Below are 19,831 nucleotides of genomic sequence, written 5' to 3' on the forward strand. Positions count from 1 at the left end.
GTTCCCGCTGAGGCTATTACCATCCACAAAAGCCAAGGAGCAACATATAGCAAAGTCGCCGTGCATCTTAAAAGAGGCATCAAGCGAGCTTCGCTATATGTTGGATGCAGCAGGGCCACTAGCGCATCAGGACTTTTCCTTCTAGGCGACTTTGTTCCTCCAACAAGATTTGGAGCCCAAAATGTCCAAGACGAAATTCAAAAGTTAAGAGAGGAAAAGTTCTTGACTACGCATTATGAAATTTTGGTTAACAGTAATGAAGATATCTCTCTATATAACCATAATGTTGAGTCTCTTCGAAGCCATCGCGAAGATATTTTCAATGACCCTATTATTTGTTCTGCGAGTTTTCTTTGTTTTGTTGAAACTTGGACTCTTCCCAGCGAAGACTTTTCTTTACAAGGTTTTGACATTATAAGAAGAATTGATAGCAATCGATTGAATGGTATTGGCAAAAATGGAATTATAATTTATGCCAAGCAAAATATTGCCGAAAATGTAGTTTTCTTTTTTGAGACAAATAAGTCTTTAAGCTCAAGAACTACATACCAATCAATTGCCTTCAAATATCTCGATACATCCTTTATTGTTGTTTATAGGAACCCTGCTTTTCCTATAACACAATTTCGAAATGAAATTATGGCGGATGTTGAAAGGATACGCAGCTTGGAAAATAATAGCAAATTGGTTATTTTAGGAGATTTTAATATATGCAGATCTACAAACACTGATCGACTTGAGGAAGCTTTAAATGAATTTAATCTTAGTCCAATCAACAATTGTGCTACTACCAAAAGTTTGACGCAAATCGATTGGATATTTGCTGATGATGAGCTAAGGAATGCTGTGGTTCTTACATACAAAACGAGCTATAGTCATCATGATGGAATTTTTCTTAAATATAGCTGTTAAGATTTGTTTATTAATTTATTAACTTATTTATTTATTTGAATTGTATATATGTACATATTTCATTAATTAGTATTAGTAATATATTTGTATATTATTTACAGATTTTTAAAAATTGTTTAATTATAAAGTGCAATATAGATTAAGTTATTATAGTATATCCCTCTCGTGGATTGAGACCTTGTCGTGGTGAGGGGGCTGAGTATGTGAGGATTCATAATAAATATCACGGAAACCAGCATCAATCCTTTGTTTTAATTAGTATATAAAAAAGAAATAAATCTACCACAGATTCAAAATGAAAAGTAATATTTAATAAGTCTATTGTCTCAAAAGTTGGCATAACCATTATGTAAAAGTTCGAGGGGTTCAAAGTTTGGAGATTTATTGATGATGGCTATGATAGACATATTCGATGATTGAATACAGTAAGTAAAAATGTTACTATATGTACCAGTTCTCAATAAAAATTCTAAATTACGTTTAAAATGTGAAGAAAACTCCAAAGTTATAGCGTTTCGGATCGTTCAGATATATAGAAGTTTTAAGATATAGTCGGCCGATCGCTATGAAATTTTTTTAATAAACGAAAGGTGTGGCAAACTCCCTAACTTTAAAAACACGAAAGTTATGACATTTCCAATAAATCAGTTATATGGCAGCTATCAGATATAGCCGACCGATCCTTAAGAAATTTTGATAGGTCAAATAGATTGATCTACCAAAACTCGATTGAAACCAAAAAAAGAATCTTTTGTTTCTACTTTCTATCTTCAAAAACACGAAAGTTAGGTAAATATCGATCTGTACGAAGTTGCACCTTTCTATCTTCAAAAAAACAAAAGTTGCGTCAGTTAAACAGCAGCTATAGGATATAGTCGGCCAATTTATATGAAATTTAATAAGTAGTATTATTTTAATAGAAAAAATAATTAATAAAAAATAGAATCCATAGAAAATCCCAACTTTCTACCTCGAAAAACACCAAAATTATGCCATTTCCAATCAATCGGTTATATGGCAGCTATAGGATATAGTCGGCCGATCCTTATGAAATTTGGTAGCTCGTATTCTTTTGCCAAAAATAGAATTCGTACAAAATCCGAACTCTCTAACGCTAAAAAAAACCGGAGTTAAAGCATTTCCAATGAATCAGTTATATGGCAGCTATAAGATATAGTCGGCCGATCCTAATGAAATTTGGAAGGTTGGATCAACTGACCAAAAATAGAATCTGTATTAAATTCCAGCTTTCTATCTTCAAAAACACAAAAGTTGGGTCATTTCCGATCGTTCAGTTATATGGCAGCTATAAGATATAGTCGGCCGATCCTAATGAAATTTGGAAGGTTGGATCAACTGACCAAAAATAGAATGTGTATTAAATTTCAGCTTTCTATCTTCAAAAACACAAAAGTTGGGTCATTTCCGATCGTTCAGTTATATGGCAGCTATAAGATATAGTCGGCCGATCCTTATAAAATTTGGCATGTCGTAATTTTTTGCCAAAAATAGCTCTCATGTCAAATTTGAACTCTCTAACTCTAAAAACACCAAAGTTATACCATTTCCGATCAATCAGTTATATGGCAGCTATAGGATATAGTCGGCCGATCCGGGCCGTTCCGACTTATATACTGCGTGCAAAGGAAAGAAGGGTGTGCGCAAAGTTTCAAGACGATAGCTTCAAAACTGAGAGACTAGTTCGCGTAGAAACGGACAGACAGACAGACGGACAGACGGACAGACGGACATGCTCATATCAACTCAGGAGGTGATCCTGATCAAGAATATATATACTTTATAGGGTCGGAGATGTCTCCTTCACTGCGTTGCACACTTTTGACCAAAATTATAATACCCTCTGCAAGGGTATAAAAATCTAAAAAAAAGTCCCAAGCTTCTATCTTCAAAAATACGAAATTTAATATTTCTACCAAATACCATTTCCGATCGTTCAGTTATATGTCAGCTATAAGATATAGTCAACCGATCCTAATGAAATTTTGTAGGTCGGATTAACTGACCAAAAATAGAATGTGTACCAAGTGCCAGCTTTCTATCATCAAAAACACGAAAGTTGGGTCATTTCCGATCGTTCAGTTATATGGCAGCTATAGGATATAGTCGGCCGATCCTTATGAAATTTGGCATGTCATATTATTTATTATTATATTTATTATTATATTTATTATTATCATATGCCAAAAATAGCTCTCGTATCAAATTTGAACTCTCTAACTCTAAAAACACCAAAGTTATACCATTTCCGATCAATCAGTTATATGGCAGCTATAGGATATAGTCGGCCGATCCGGGCCGTTCCGACTTATATACTGCGTGCAAAGGAAAGAAGGGTGTGTGCAAAGTTTCAAGTCGATAGCTTTAAAACTGAGAGACTAGTTTGCGTAGAAACAGACAGACGGACAGACGGACAGACGGACATGCTCATATCAACTCAGGAGGTGATCCTGATCAAGAATATATATACTTTATAGGGTCGGAGATGTCTCCTTCACTGCGTTGCACACTTTTGGACAAAATTATAATACCCTCTGCAAGGGTATAAATATAATATAAAAAATAATATAATTTCTTTCGTCATTTCATCAAATACGAATACCCGAATTTTGTTAGGGTAGCAAGCCTGAAAAGTAAGAAAAATCCAAATTTTGTGCGCTGGCTTCGAAACGAAATTCGCACGCACACATACACCCGTGTATGTGAATGTGTGACACGCATACATACAAAGATCAACCGAAGCGCAGACCAACCTTCTTCATCGCGCTCCGTTTAGAGACTGAGAAACAAAAAACATTTAATGCGAGAATGAGCGTAAGATGAACGAACGATGAGCGTAAGAGAGCGTAAGAAATCCGCTCTGGAACCTGCTGGGGCCTGTCGCAAGAAATTTTTGCGTCCATTTTCGTTGTATGAAATGGGTTGTCTAAGTTAACTGAAGTTAACCAAGCAGCGGCAATGTCCGATTATTTAAGAGCTCGCTCTGGCCAAACTGCTGACATAGCGTCTGGCCGGAAGCCCATGCATAGCGGCAAGCACTGCACATTTGCGTGGCCGCTATGAAATACTTTTTGTTAGCTTTAAGTTTCAGTTTGTGTCAGAGTCTCATACAATAAAGAGCACCATAAAACCAATCTCCGGCACTGCCGTTAATTTGTAAATTCATTTGTTGAATTGGTCACCGCGCCTCAAGGGCCGTGACAACGGGGCAAGTGCTCCCATCATAACTCCTGTTACAGGAAGGATCCCACCCCCGGCAACCGCCAGGGATCTCAACCACTGCCTATAAGGAGTGGCAACACCCCCCCTGCAACCGCAAAGGGAAATTATCTGAACACGTACCTCCTACATCTGCGGCATCACCGACTGCAGCGAGGGATAACCAACCACTACTTTATTATACAAATCAATCTATATTTACTGGCGCCCATCGTAAAAGAACCATGTAAGTGAGCACTTTTATTTACACAGTTTTCTAAGTCTGCATGAATTTTTCTTTGTGTATTAAAAAATAAAAAAAAAGAAAGAAAGAAAGACAAGAATAGTAAAATATTGTGCCTTACGCTAATAAAAAACTGCAGCCCCATAAAATTAAAAAAACAAATTTTTGAAATAATCTTTATTAGTTGACTGACGGTTTAGCATTAACATTTTTTACCTATTATAAAATATTTAAACCATTTCATTTGTGAACCAATTATTGTCCCAATATTGTTTGCATTTCTGTTTTTGTGAATAAATAAATGAATATTCTATATAACACAAAAAGTGCGGAATAAAAATTCCTAACCAAAACCAAAAATCGCTGGCGGAAAATTTTAAATTTCAATCGGAAATAATTTATATAATCGCGTGTATTTAATTCAGCTTTTATATGTCTTTTTTGTTACACAAGAATTCTTGGTATTAGCCGCGCAGTTTTTGTTATTTATTTTTCTTTTCCGTTTTCTTTGCCGCAGCTCCACATGAGCAATCCGTTTCAACAATATAGAAACATAAGACAACTCTCTAGCGATTCTGAGTCGGAGACCGAAGGGCCGGCCAGATCTTCCACCCCTAAAATCGTTAACGCTAGCGCTCCCATACTCGCGAACATGGCTTTCAGCATGGAACAGATGACAGCCACCATACAGGCGGCCGTTCAACATGCTGTTCAAGAAGCCAATATCGAACACCAGCGCAGAGAAAACGAAATGCGCCTGGCTATACACCGTCTGACCGAACTGGTCAACGAAAGACAAATCGCTCCCGCCCAAGCGGAGGCTCCCCAAATAAAAAAGTATGAGCCTATAGAAATTAGGAACGACATTAAATGTGACGAGCCCCTAGACGGCGTCAAGTCCCTCCCCGAATTTTTATTTATTTATTTATTTATTTATTTCGCCAATGGACAAATCCTTACATGGCTACATAACATAACAACTTACACCTAATAAATAAAACTACAAAATTAACAAAAACTTAATAAATGCCTTAATAACTTGTGTTTTAACACACCCTTATCAGAGCCCCACTCAGTTCGGAGGCTAGGCGGCAAAGAATTAAAATAAGAAAGAGCCCGCTCTATCGGCTCATTTAAGAAATAATTGGCCCTATGACATTTGACCCGAAAGGGGGCAAAGGTACGAAGATCCCTTTGAGGAACATTAAAATTAACGAGTCCCAACAAAAAAGGACAATCAATGTTATTAACGATTAAATTATTTAAAAAGGTTAACGCTGCCAGTTTACGCCGATCCTCCAACGTGCAAACGTTCAGAAGAAGGCAACGGCTCTGGTATGAAGGAACAGGATCCTGAAACCTTAGAGGCAGAAGTGCAAATTTTAAAAATTTTTTCTGGAGTCGCTCAATTCTATTGGAACGAACTTTACACTCCGGGTTCCAAATGATTGAGGCATACTCCAGCCTCGACCGAATGAATGCAGCATAGACGCTGAGGCTCGAGTATGGACTTTTAAACTGGTTCACGTGCCTCTTAACAAAGCCCAGCATAGCATACGCTTTAGGTAAAATGTAGTCTAAGTGACCCGAAAATTTAAATTTGCTGTCGAATAAGACACCAAGGTCTAACACCTCTTCTTTAGCTGCCAAATTATAATTATTGATGGAATAACCCGTACAGATTTCAAGAGACCGCCTACTGTAACGGGTAAACAAACACTTAGATAAGTTTAATGGAAGAAGATTGCGGGAGCACCATGAGTAAACTCTGGATATATCCTCCTGTAACAAGTAACTGTCACTAATGCAGCTAATCTCTTTATAGATTTTAAGGTCATCCGCATACATTAAAAAGTGCGAATGACGAAAGCATGACGAGATGTCATTAATGAAAATTATAAATAGAAGAGGTCCAAGAGAGCTGCCTTGTGGAAGACCAGAGGAGGTGACAAATGGACTTGAGATAGCGTCTCCAACAGTAACGTGGCAAGGTCGGTCAGCCAGATAAGACTCGAACCAACTTAATAGGCAGGAATGAATACCTAATTTATATAATTTGGCCAGAAGGGCAGCATGACACACTTTGTCGAAGGCTTTGGAGAAGTCGGTGTAAATGGCATCAACCTGAAATCGGTTTTCAAAAGCTTCAAAGCAGTGCTTAGAAAAGACAGCTAAATTAGTGGTAGTGGACCTCCCAGGCAGAAAACCATGCTGGTTGGGGGATATGAAATTGCGAGCCAGAAAAGTCAATTTTTTAGTTACTATCCGCTCCAGTATCTTAGCGACGTTGCAAATTTTGGCTATAGGTCGATAGTTAGTAACATCACACCTACTGCCACCTTTGTGAATAGGCGTTATAGAAGTAATCTTCCACCGGTGGGGGAATCTACCAGAAGAGAGCGAAAAGGAGAACAGCAGTTGAAGGGGAGTAGAAAGAGAAGCGATACTCCTCTTAAGAAAGAATGGGGAGATACCGTCCACGTCAGGTGTGAGCGACTCGGTCAGATGTCCAGTGGCTTCAACTATGTCACCGTCCAAAACGTCCATGTTACTCACATTAAGAAAAGGCTCAATGCTAAGAAGAGTTTCATGATCACTCCAAGGAACCTTCGGCTCCAAGTTAGAGGCAAAGTATTTTGCAAAAAGATCAGAAACGCCCTGATCCGAGTCGGCTGCTAAATTACCATAACATATGGATGAAGGTATGTCCGATTTTGACTTTTTGCTGTTAACAAACCGCCAAAAAGCTTTAGGATTGGATCGAAGGCTAGCTTCGACATCGGATATATACTGATTGTAGAGGAACTTATTAAGGAAATCAAATTCCCGCTTAAATTGCCGGTACAGCTCTCCTGCTCGAGTCTCACCTGTCAATATAAATCGTTTGTAGTGCTTATCCCTTCTATTCTTTAAGTTTTTTAAACCTTTTGTGTACCAGGGAAGCCTATAGGATCTTCGTACCCTCACAGGGGCATAAGTATCAATAATATTAAAAAGGGCAACCAAGAACTTAGTATAACAATCATCGATTGAGCCATCCGAAAAAAGGGAAACCCAATCAAAGGCTGAAATAGAGGCGTTAATAAGTGACAAGTTAGTATCATTCAGATGATAATATGGAATGGGGGAAGCAGAAGGCAAAAAACTATAAAACTCAATATTAATTACCAACGGCTTGTGGTGCATATCACAAGGACTTAATGGTACATTGCATAATTCTACTTTACTATTAATCAAATTATTTAAAAATATAAGATCAAGAATTTTGGATAAATCATTAAAAATATTATTTACTTGGGAGAGGCCCAGACTAAAAATATCATCTAAAACTACAATTTCATGACTCTGGTGAACGTTGCTAGGTAGCATGCAGGGAGATTCCGGGTCCCAAGACCAGACAATGGAGCTCAGGTTGAAATCGCCAGCTACCATCAAAGCGGTAGGGTCCGACGTTCTAGCACAGACACTAGTGATGTTTTCCATATGCGCATGATATATACTGAATGCGCTGTTCGGAGGGATGTATGATGCAATGATGACGAACGGGCCATGGACGCCCTGGATTGAGACCGCAAGCTGATCCAGTAAAGGGTCGGCCACCGGAAGGCGCAGTGGTGTAGCCTGAAGAGATCGACGGATAGCGATGATCACACCTCCACCTCGCTCACACTGGGTACTGAATGCATCTCGGTCCTTTCGAAATACATGGTACAAATTAGGCTCGAAGAACTCAGAGGAGCTGAATTTGTCATTGAGCCAGGTTTCCACAAGGATGATTACATCAAAATCGCAGGCAGAAGAATTGAGGAATACCATCCGGGTCTTGGTTCTCATACCCGATATATTTTGGAATAGAACTTTTAGGCTTTTATTAGGGTCCAAGGACGACGAGTAGCTACAGTCCAAACTGGGAATTGGACGGCAAGGCGGTGATGGTGAAAGTGCACTCCTGGTACTGGTGCATGTGGAGGCATATCCAATACGCATAGCTTGCAAAATAGCCGACAAGGACACATAGAAATTTCCATTAGACTCATCAGTAGAGCTGCGAGAGTCCAGTAGCAAGGCAGATTCCGTGCCAGGTGAAAACATTGAGCGTTCATAGTCAGGCACATCCAAACGCAGCAAAGATCCACCCACGGGTCCAAAACGTAAATAAACATCTTCCATCGGCGAAAAGAAAGCACCAGCGAGTGGCCCAACGAAAAGAGATAAGATAAGCGATGCGCTGCCAACGTCTCGATTACCATCGTCTTGTTGTTGCTGGGCATCCACAAGTGAAGATAAGAAATAAACAACTCGCCTTGAAAAAAGTTGTTGTTGTTGAAGAATATCGATCAGCAAACGAAGCCAATTATTGGAGGAATTGAAGACAGCGTCAACCGTTACCATGAACGCCCACGCCGATTGTTGTTGGTAGCGCAGCAGAGAGCAATCGGGGTGACGAACTGCAGCTTGAGAAGAAAACGATGTAACGGCGCCAGCGGCGCCGCTTACTGGGGGTTTTTTGAAGATTGCGAATGCGGTAAAGGTAGAATCGCCGGGAGGTCAATAACCTTAGCCGGCTCTCTATGAACAAACCGGCTGACTTTTACCGACATAGGCCAAAAATCGTCATTGAAGACTGTTGGGAAATTTTGCTCCGGAACTCCCAATTTGAAATTGACGAACTTGAGGGCGTTGATGTCAGCATCCTTTTTGATCAGCCTAGCACAGACTAAATAATTGGGCTCCACGTTCAGCTTATCTGCGACAAATTTGCACAATGCATCCGGTTGGGTAGACGTCGCGAATTTACCCACATGAAGGTATTTCAAGGTGGGAAGCACTTGAAGTTGAGCGCAACTGGGAGCTTGTCCCAGAATGCGCCTATTAGGGTTGATCCGCTTCTTCTTCTTCGGGACAGCCCCCTTAGATGCCGTTGGGGCCTGCCCCAGAGTAGCCTTTATGCTCCCAGTGCTGGTGGGCATAGCAGGGGGAGCAACAACTTGCACCCCAGACGAGGAGGCGCGTCCAGCGGGCACAGCCGCTCCATTTACCAGGGCTAGGTCAACTTTGGCATTAAGGCTTTCGAAGCGGGACTCCAGATCTAGAACTTTATGATTTAGCTCATCAATTTTGGAATGCGAATCATTTCCAATGACGCAGCTATCACATTGCCACATTAAGTTCGGAATGTTAATAAGTAGTTTTATAGCCTCCGAGGGCAAATCAACACAAGCGGTGTGATAGGCACGGCGGCAGATCGACGCGCACCTAACGGCCTCACACCCACGAAGTTGGGTAGCAGTAACTTCTGCACTGCACTCGGTGCAAACGAGAGGCGACATGAGCGCAAAAGTAGACGTCCGAACTCAAAGAAAGCTAGATGAAGACTGAATTTTCGGGAGCACAGGAAGCATACGTCTCCTGGAGACAAGCGGCAGTAGCTGCATATTACATTTTCAGAAATTACGAACATAGCTCGCGCCATTATCAGGCGGTTATTATTATTAGGAATTAAATAAGGGGCCCTGCCGATGCCGTACTGTCTTCGTTTGGCACTGTACTAAATTTCGACGCGATTATAAATCGACTCGATTTTACGTACAATGATAAGCGGCAGATGCACGTTATCGAGCAGGAAATGGGTACTCTTAGGCAGGGAAATATGACCCTCCTCCAATACTATGACGAGGTCGAGAAAAAACTCACCTTGCTCACCAACAAAGCTACCATGTCGTACGAAGCCTCGGCGGCAAAAGTTTTGTGTGACAAATTCCGGGATGACGCACTCCGAGTATTTATCTCGGGGCTTAAGCGCAGCCTCACGGATGTCCTTTTCTCGGCAAAACCGAAAGATATGCCTTCAGCTCTCGCTTTGGCACAAGAAGTGGAATCCAACCACGAAAGATACTCCTTCGCGGCTTCTTTTGCCAAAAGCCAAGAGGATAAAGATAGGAAGCAGCACCCAAAAGCGCAAGAGTACCGACAGGCCTCTGCGCAGACAAATGCACAAACAAATGCTGGAAAAAATCCGTACTACGTCAAACAACACAAGGCGCAAGTACACTCCGCCCCACACAGTGGAGGCGCTCCTGAACCCATGGACATCGACCCATCGCTGTCCAAAATGCTTAGGCCATCCCAGGCCCCGGCGTACCAAAACAGGAAGCCTTCTGAGTCCGATCGATCTGCCCCACACAAAAGGCAGAGGGTTAATCACGTCGCGCAGAGCGCGAGCGAAACTGGGAACAAATATGCCGCCGCAGCTTCAAGCGCGGCCCAGGAAATTGACGACGACGCTATTAATGATTACGATTCGGACGTCATAAATTTTTTAGGGGAAAGTCCCTGCTACCCGTCATCAGACGAAGAGTAGCAGGTGTAGAAATGAAGCTTTTAATAGATACGGGCGCGTCAAAAAATTTCATCCGTCCATACGAGGGGTTGAAAGGCGTCCGCCCAGTAGATTCGCCATTCTCGGTACATTCCATCCATGGCGTCACCACAATAACAAAAAAATGCTTTGTTTCCATGTTTAACTTGAAGGCTACGTTCTTCATTCTACCAGATTTGTCCTCCTTTGATGCCATCATCGGACTTGACCTGCTAAAACAAGCAGGGGCATCTCTTAACCTAGCTTCCGGGCACCTCAGATGGGGCACCGAGACGGAAAAGCTAGAGTTCCAATCATGTCCCAATGTAAATTTCACTGAGGTGGACTGCTCTAGCGCACCACCTTTGGTTAGAAGAGCATTCTCAAAAATGCTAAGCGACAGGAAAAACGCCTTCGCAAGCCCAAATGAGGCGTTACCTTACAACACGTCTGTGGTAGCCACCATCAGGACAGTTGATGAGGAGCCCATTTATGCCAGACCCTATCCGTATCCGATGGGAGCGGCAGATTTCGTCAATGACGAAATCCAAGACCTTCTAAAAAACGGCATAATCCAGAAGTCGAGATCCCCCTACAATAACCCAATATGGGTAGTAGACAAAAAGTAGTTCGTCGGGCACCGACGAAGCTGGAAACCGTAAAATGCGGTTAGTATTAGACTTTCGAAAATTGAACGAGAGGACAATACCGGATCGTTACCCTATGCCAATTATCTCTATGATACTAGGGAATTTAGGCAAAGTTAAATACTTTACAACGCTCGATTTAAAGTCCGGCTACCACCAAATTATTCTGGCAGAACGTGACCGTGAGAAAACTTCCTTTTCCGTAAACGGGGGAAAATACGAGTTCCGTCGACTGCCATTCGGGTTAAGAAATGCTGCCAGCATCTTCCAAAGAACCATCGACGACGTACTGCGAGAACAGATTGGCAAATTTTGCTACGTCTATGTCGATGATGTTATCGTCTTCTCAGAGGACGAAAACGCCCACATACAACACGTGGATTGGGTTCTAAAGAGCCTACACGACGCTAACATGAGAGTGTCAGCGCAGAAATCGGTCTTCTTCAAAAAAAGCGTAAAATTGTTGGGGTTTGTAGTCACCAACGAGGGGACCACGACAGACCCGGAAAAGGTCAGGGCCATAAAAGAATTCCCTGAGCCCAAAAACGTTTTCGAAGTAAAATCATTCATGGGCTTGGCTGGCTATTATAGATGCTTTATTAAAGGTTTTGCATCAATAGCTAAGCCCATTTCGAGCATTATAAAAGGGGAGCTCGGAAATGTCAGCAGACACAGATCCAGAAGTATCCAGGTACAATTTACCGAGCCGCAACGGCAAGCTTTTGAAAAGCTACGTAGCATCCTAGCCTCTGAGGATGTCATCCTCAGGTACCCCGACTATAAAAAGGCGTTTGATCTAACGACAGATGCCTCAGCATATGGCATTGGCGCGGTGCTTTCACAAGAGGGGCGCCCCATCACTATGATCTCTAGGACCTTAAAGGACAGAGAAGTTAACTACGCTACCAACGAAAGGGAGCTGTTAGCTATAGTTTGGGCGCTAGAGAACCTGCGCCACTACCTTTATGGGGTCAAAGATTAAAACATCTACACTGACCACCAACCGCTGACCTACGCGGTATCGGATTCCAATCCGAATAAAAAAATTAAAAGTTGGAAAGAACGCATCGATGAGTGTGGTGCCAAAGTCCATTACATGCCTGGCAAGGCCAACCTAGTTGCAGATGCCCTCTCGAGGCAACAACTCAACGTTGTAGAAGAAGAAGAGGCATTCTCAAGCGCGGCCACAATTCACAGTGAGCTGTCGCTTACCCACACAATTCAATCCACGGACAAGCCCCTCAATTGCTTTCAAAACCAGATAATTCTGGAGGAAGCACGCTCTCCGTCAAAGCGGAACTTCGTTCTCTTTGGAAACAAGAGACGGCATATTATTGACTTCACTCACGAGGAGTCATTGCTGGAGGAGCTCGCAACCATAATAGTTCCTAAAGGCGTAAACGCCATTCATTGCGATCTGCATACGCTCGCAGTGATACAGGACAAACTAATCCGACAATTCCCTGCCACCAGATTCTGGCACTGCAAAAACCGAGTAACGGACATTTTTGCAGTTGATGAAAGGCGAGATATTCTTACTGTCGAGCACAACAGAGCTCACAGATCTGCGCAAGAAAACGTGAAGCAGGTACTCTCCGAGTACTACTTCCCGAAAATGGCCAAGCTAGCGAACGAAATAGTCATTTCGTGCAAGACTTGCGCCAAGGCAAAATACGACAGGCATCCGAAGAAACAAGAGCTTGGCGAAACCCCAATCCCATCTCAAGTAGGAGAAATGCTGCACATAGACATCTTCTCCACGGATAAAAAATATTTCCTTACGTGCATCGACAAATTCTCGAAATTTGCCGTAGTCCAACCAATCCCCTCTAGAACCATAGAGGATCTCAAACCAGCATTACTACAGCTGATGAATATTTTCCCTAAGGCCAAGGTCGTATATTGCGACAACGAACCATCGTTGAACTCGCACACCATCGTGACCATGCTGGAAAACCATTTCGGCGTTAGCATCTCAAATGCTCCGCCCCTACACAGTGTCTCCAATGGACAAGTGGAGCGTTTCCACAGCACTTTGGTAGAGCTGGCTAGATGTCTTAAAATCGATAATGGCATCAGCGATACCGTAGAGCTGATACTTCTGGCCACTGCCAGATATAACAAGTCCATCCACTCGGTCATCGACAAGAGACCGGCTGACGTGGTTCAGGCACAATCAGGTGAGCCACAATATGAAATTCAAGATAAAATTAAACTCGCCCAAGACAAGCTCCGGGACAGAGAAAACGCTTCCCGCCAAAAGAGAGTATTCGAGGTTGGCGAGAAAGTCCTAGTGAAGTCCAACAGACGCCTAGGCAACAAACTCTCACCATTATGTGAAGAGAAAACCGTTGAAGCGGACATGGGGACCACAGTCCTTATTAAGGGGAGGGTGGTCCACAAAGACAACCTTAGGTAGGCCGAGCGCGACCATGTTATCGCCCGCCTGATAATCTCACTTTTCATTATCTTTTTTCTAGCCACTAGGCATAAGTTTTGCGCCCTTTATTATTTTAATCATGCTTTGGTGGTGGGCTACCCAACTTCAACAAAATTCACATAAAAATTACAGGTTTTCAACCATATCCCTGATTCTCATTTTGGCCACAACTTCGGCACGCGTCACGGACTATTCCAAAGCCAAATAAATTCCCATCGTTGATGGGCGAATCCTAATATGGGAGGAATTTGCCTTTGTAAAGCACTCAGCAAATCTCTCGGAATATAGGCGCGTCATCGAAGAAACTAATGGGATGACCGTCATGTTCCCGCAATCTCACATGCAGAAACTCCTGGTTGTTGACGTCGCCCACCTACGCGACATGCTCGACTCTTTGAGCGTCCACCATAGAGTAGCAAGAAGTTTAGACTTCTTAGGGACTGCGCTAAAGGTGGTGGCAGGAACGCCGGACGCAGAAGATTTTGAAAAAATTAAATTTAATCAATTCCAATTAGCAAATGCAAACAATAGGCAGATTAATATTAACAACAAAGTACAAATTCAAATCAATAAAATTTCCGCTACCGTCAACCAACTTCTGAGGTCAGCAAAAAAGTCCCAAATTGATACTGGGCACCTATTCGAGATGCTTTTAACTCGAAATAGGATGATAGCAATGGAGCTGCAAGGGTTGATGCTAGCAGTGGCACTTGCCAAAGTTAATATTGTTGGCCCCAGCATCCTAGATCATGCAGACCTGGAAGGTGTGTGGATGGAAGAGCCCACCGAGACCGCGATTAGGGATGTTTTGTCCGTATCGTCCGTTAAGATCTTACAGTCCGATAACATATTACATTTTATTATTAAGTTTCCAAAGATAAAGTCGGCCTGCAGCAAAATTACCGTTTTCCCAGTGTCACATCACGACACCATGCTCAGGCTGGAAGATAACGTCATTGCCGAATGCAACAGTGAGATCCACACCGTGGAAAAGTGCTCCCCGACATCAGGAGCTACATTTTGCCGATTGGCTCGCAGAAGATCATGCGCCCAAGAGCTTCACGGTGGAGGCACGGCGCATTGCAAGGTCAAGCAAAGCGATTTACACCTCATCACTTATGTTGATGAAGGAATAGTAATTGTGAATGATCGCTCGGCTCACGTGTGTGTGGACAATGGAACCTGTGCCCATATAAAAGGCACATATCTCATCACGTTTGAAAAGAGTGCCATGGTCAACGAAACCCGATTGGTCAATCATGACACAGCCCAGAAGAGGGCTCCAGGAGTGGCCAGCTCACCTTCCCTGAACATCACCATGGAACGTGACGTTCTTAGCCTTCCATACCTTCACCGACTGAGTGAACGTAATCTGGAGCACATCAAAGAGTTCGGGAAGGAGATTAACCACCATCAGTTACATCAGTTGGTGTTCATAGCGGGAGCAATATGCTGCGCTTAAATTGGCATCGGCTTGACCTATCGGCGAGTCACTCAGGCCCGAAAAACCGCGGCCCAGCTGAAGGAGATGATTGCCCAAATAGGGTCGGCCGAGGGCGGCCTCATTCTTGAAGGGGGAGTAGTTAACTGAAGTTAACCGAGCAGCGGCAATGTCCGATTATTTAAGAGCTCGCTCTGGCCAAACTGCTGACACAGCGTCTGGCCGGAAGCCCATGTATAGCGGCAAGCACTGCACATTTGCGTGGCCGCTATGAAATACTTTTTGTTAGCTTTAAGTTTCAGTTTGTGTCAGAGTCTCATACAATAAAGAGCACCATAAAACCAATCTCCGGCACTGCCGTTAACTTGTAAATTCATTTGTTGAATTGGTCACCGCGCCTCAAGGGCCGTGACAACGGGGCAAGTGCTCCCATCATAACTCCTGTTACAGGAAAGATCCCCCCCCGGCAACCGCCAGGGATCTCAACCACTGCCTATAAGGAGTGGCAACACCCCCCCTGCAACCACAAAGGGAAATTATCTGAACACGTACCTCCTACATCTGCGGCATCACCGACTGCAGCGAGGGATAACCAACCACTACTTTATTATACAAATCAATCTATATTTACTTCTATATGCTGTATGGTTAGTGATAATAGCGAGCGCCGTGTTAGGCAGCGCAGAAATATGTGATGCTGTTAATGGCCAGTGTTGGTGAATCAGGGTCTGAAATTTTCGGGACTTGATTTCTTTAAATCTGTGGGACCGATTCAAATACAAATTGTCTTATAATCTTCTGAATAAAATAAGCTTTATCCTCTATAAATAAGGTAATCATTCATAATGGCGGCTGCCGTGTTGGGCAGAGTCAAAACTCAAGAAAATGATAATAGCCAGTATTGGCGAATCAGAGTCCGAAAATTTCGGGACTTGATTTCTCAAAATCTGTGGAAGCGATTTTAATTGGACTGGTACCATTCGAATGGGTTAAAAAATAACTTTCTCGTGGTATACCGTGCATAATGGCGCATCCCCCGTTAAAAAAAGTGTTGGGCGCCGTCAGAACTCGGGAAAATGATAATGGCCAGTATTGGCGAATCAGGGTCCGAAAATTTCGGGACTTGATTTCTCAAAATCTGTGGGAGCAATTTTAATGAGACTGGTACCATTCGAATGGGCTAAAAATCAGCTTTCTCGTGGTATACCGTGCATAATGGCGCATCCTTTTTAAAAATGGGTAAACATTTATAATGGCGGCTGCCGTATTGGGCAGCGTCAAAACTCGGGAAAATGATAATGGCCAGTATTGGCGAATCAGAGTCCGAAAATTTCGGGACTTGATTTTAATGGGACTGGTACCATTCGAATGGGTTAAAAATTAGCTTTCTCGTGGTATACCGTGCATAATGGCGCATCCTTTTTAAAAATGGGTAAACATTTATAATGGCGGCTGCCGTATTGGGCAGCGTCAAAACTCGGGAAAATGATAATGGCCAGTATTGGCGAATCAGAGTCCGAAAATTTCGGGACTTGATTTTAATGGGACTGGTACCATTCGAATGCGTTAAAAAATAGCTTTCTCGTGGTATACCGTGCATAATGGCGCATCCCCCGTTAAAAAAAGTGTTGGGCGCCGTAAGAACTCGGGAAAATGATAAATGCCAGTATTGGCGAATCAGGGTCCGAAAATTTCGGGACTTGATTTTAATGGGACTGGTACCATTCGAATGGGTTAAAAATTAGCTTTCTCGTGGTATACCGTGCAAAATGGCGCATCCTTTTTAAAAATGGGTAAACATTTATAATGGCGGCTGCCGTATTGGGCAGCGTCAAAACACGGGAAAATTGTAATGGCCAGTATTTGCGAATCAGGCTCCAAAAATTTCGGAACTTAATTTGTCAAAATCTGTCGGAGCGAAATACCGTGCGTAATGGCGCATCTTCTGTAAAAAAGCTAGGGTAGGCATTCAAGGTTCATAATAGCGGGCGCCGTGTTAGGCAGCGCAGAAATATGTGATGCTGTTAATGGCCAGTATTGGCGAATCAGGGTCCGAAAATATCGGGACTTGATTTCTCAAAATCTGTGGTAGCGGTTTTAATGGTACTGGTACCATTCGAATGGTTTAAAAATTAGCTTTCTCGTGGTATACCGTGCATAATAGCGCATCCCCTGTAAAAGAAGGTTTTGGGCAGCGTCAGAACTCGGGAAAATGATAATGGCCAGTGTTGGCGAATAAGGTCCGAATTTATCGGGACTTCATTTTAATGGGACTGGTACCTTTCGAATGGGTTAAAAATTAGCTGTTGTTTTGATTCATGTGGAGTTGCCTTAAACGGCTCCCCACACGCGTAGGTCCGAAGAAAGGGGTACTTTAAAGGCCTTGGCTGTGGCTAACGGAACGGAACGTTTTATTCTGTAAATTCATTAAATTAGTTTACCATTCAAAAATATCTCTTCTTCTTACCGCAGTGTGCCCTCCTACAATTCACAAAACAATGAGAAGCAATTTTCGGCGGCACTCACATTACAACTATTAGTAGGACCGTAATTCAAGATCGATAACTTAAAATACTACATTTCCTAATTATACTAACTTAGCTATCGATAATGTTGTGACCGTTGACATCCCCGACCCCGTGAAGACCCGCTTCACTTAAATCCAAAACTGCAAGTTTAGAGACGGGCCGCAACATTGTCTAAGATAGTCCATTATCATTTACGCGCACGATGGCGCGTCTGACGACTCCATCAGCTCCGCTGTAAACCTCCTCCACGATGCCCCTGCGCCACTTTCGTCTGGATAAGGCGGGATCGCAGACCAAGACCATATCGCCCTGGCGGATGGGCTCCGTTCTCTGGCACCACTTCTCGCGGCGCACAAGCGTAGGCAGGTACTCCATGACCCACCTCCTCCAGAAACGGTCTCGCAGCATGCGGGCAATCCTCCACTGCTTTCGCGTAGAACCCTCCTTAGGCAGCTTCGCATCCAATCCAGGCGTATCTGGCAGGTTAGCTACTCCCTTGAGCAGGTCGTTTGGCGTCAACGGCGCCTTCTGGTCCGCATCCACTGGCAAGTTGGTGAGCGGACGCGAGTTGACTATGTTCTCTGCCTCTATGAGTAGACTCTCCAACACATGGTCCCTCGGCGCGACTTCCATCAGGGTATGGCGCAGCACTCGCTTGACGCACTGCACCATCCGCTCCCATACTCCGCCCTCAGACGGGTTGGATGGGCAATTAAAAACTCACTCAATGCTCCTGTTGGATAACTCACTCTGTATCCTTTCCGTCTCGAACACGTCTCCAAATCGTCTGGCCTCCCTGTCAGCTCCCACGAAGTGTTTGCCGTTGTCACTTCGCAGTTTACGTACTGGTCCACTACGGCAGACGAAGTTCCTGATTGCTATTATACAGGAATCCGTTGACAGGTCATGCGCCAGCTCCAGATGAATTGCCCTTGTCGTCAAGCATGTGAACAAGGCGACCCAACGCTTCTCTCTGTGACGGGCAACGGTCACCAGCAGTGGCCCAAAGTAGTCCAGTCCTGTGTACTTGAATGGCCATCCTCCAGCTTCAAAGCGATCCTCTGGAAGGGGTCCCATTATCGGCGGTATCGGCCGCGTCCGTTGCAGCTTGCACACGTTGTACGACGAGATTATCTCCTTCAGCACTCGTCTTATCTTGGTGACCCAGAATCTCGTCCGGATCTGGGCAATCGTCGCATCCACGTTTTGAAGCTTCATCTGGGCGTGGTAGTGTCTTACTACCATCTCCGTAAGACTATGCCTGTGTGACAGTATCACAGGCCTCCTCGCACTGTATGGCATGGACAGCGCGGCATCGACTCTGCCATAAACTCGCAGAACTCCATACTTGTCCACGTAAGGCGCCAGACTTCGAATCTCGCTCGAGTTGGCGACGTCCTTTCCGCGTTCCGCCGACCTCATCTCGTCGGGAAACGACTCCAATTGGGCCTGCCTGATTAACAGGTTCTCCGCGGCCTCACACTCCGTTGCAGTGAGTCCATATTCCTGAGCTCGCTTCTCTGTTTGCGGCACCGTCGCGCAAACCTCAGGACCCAGACGGTGGTCCTCACCAGGCGACTGAAGCTCTAGAATCTCTGGAACAGGATGACAAATTCATTCGATGCTACCAAAGCGAACTCACCGGGCATCTCCTCCTCGTCAGGTGCATCTGGAACATGCTCGGTTCCCTTCTCAGGCGTTGGCCAGCCGCTTTCTGGCTGCCTCAAAAATGCGGGACCGCTTAGCCACCGGGATTCCGGGCTAAGGTCCGCCTTGCTCTGCGACCGCGTCGCATCATCCGCTGCGTTGTCAGCTGTAGGTACCCATCTCCACTGGGAAACCTTCGATGACTCCAAAATCTCCGCCACTCGGTTGCCAACAAACTGCTTATACCGGCGGTGGGTGCTACCGATCCATTTCAGCACCGTTTTTGAGTCCGTCCATAAAACCGTCTCGCTGATGTCCACACTGTGTTCTTCCTTGACAGTATTCATCACTCTGGTTCCAAGGGCCGCTGCCTGCAGCTCCAGTCGTGGGATGGACAT

The 19,831-nt window shown here is 43.9% G+C and overlaps 1 protein-coding gene across 1 annotated transcript; it reads right to left on the reverse strand.

The window, feature by feature from the left end:
- Positions 1-17,957: 17,957 nt before the first annotated feature.
- LOC122321421 (uncharacterized) lies at positions 17,958-19,831 on the reverse strand. Its single transcript, XM_043211308.2, has 3 exons — positions 19,429-19,831; positions 18,536-19,381; positions 17,958-18,469 (listed from the first exon to the last, which is right to left on the reverse strand). Exons 1-3 carry the CDS (start codon positions 19,829-19,831, stop codon positions 17,958-17,960), a joined length of 1,761 nt encoding a protein of 586 aa, XP_043067243.2.

This window comes from Drosophila bipectinata, chromosome XR, assembly GCF_030179905.1.
Source record: "Drosophila bipectinata strain 14024-0381.07 chromosome XR, DbipHiC1v2, whole genome shotgun sequence".
NCBI classification, from domain to species: Eukaryota; Metazoa; Arthropoda; class Insecta; order Diptera; family Drosophilidae; genus Drosophila; species Drosophila bipectinata.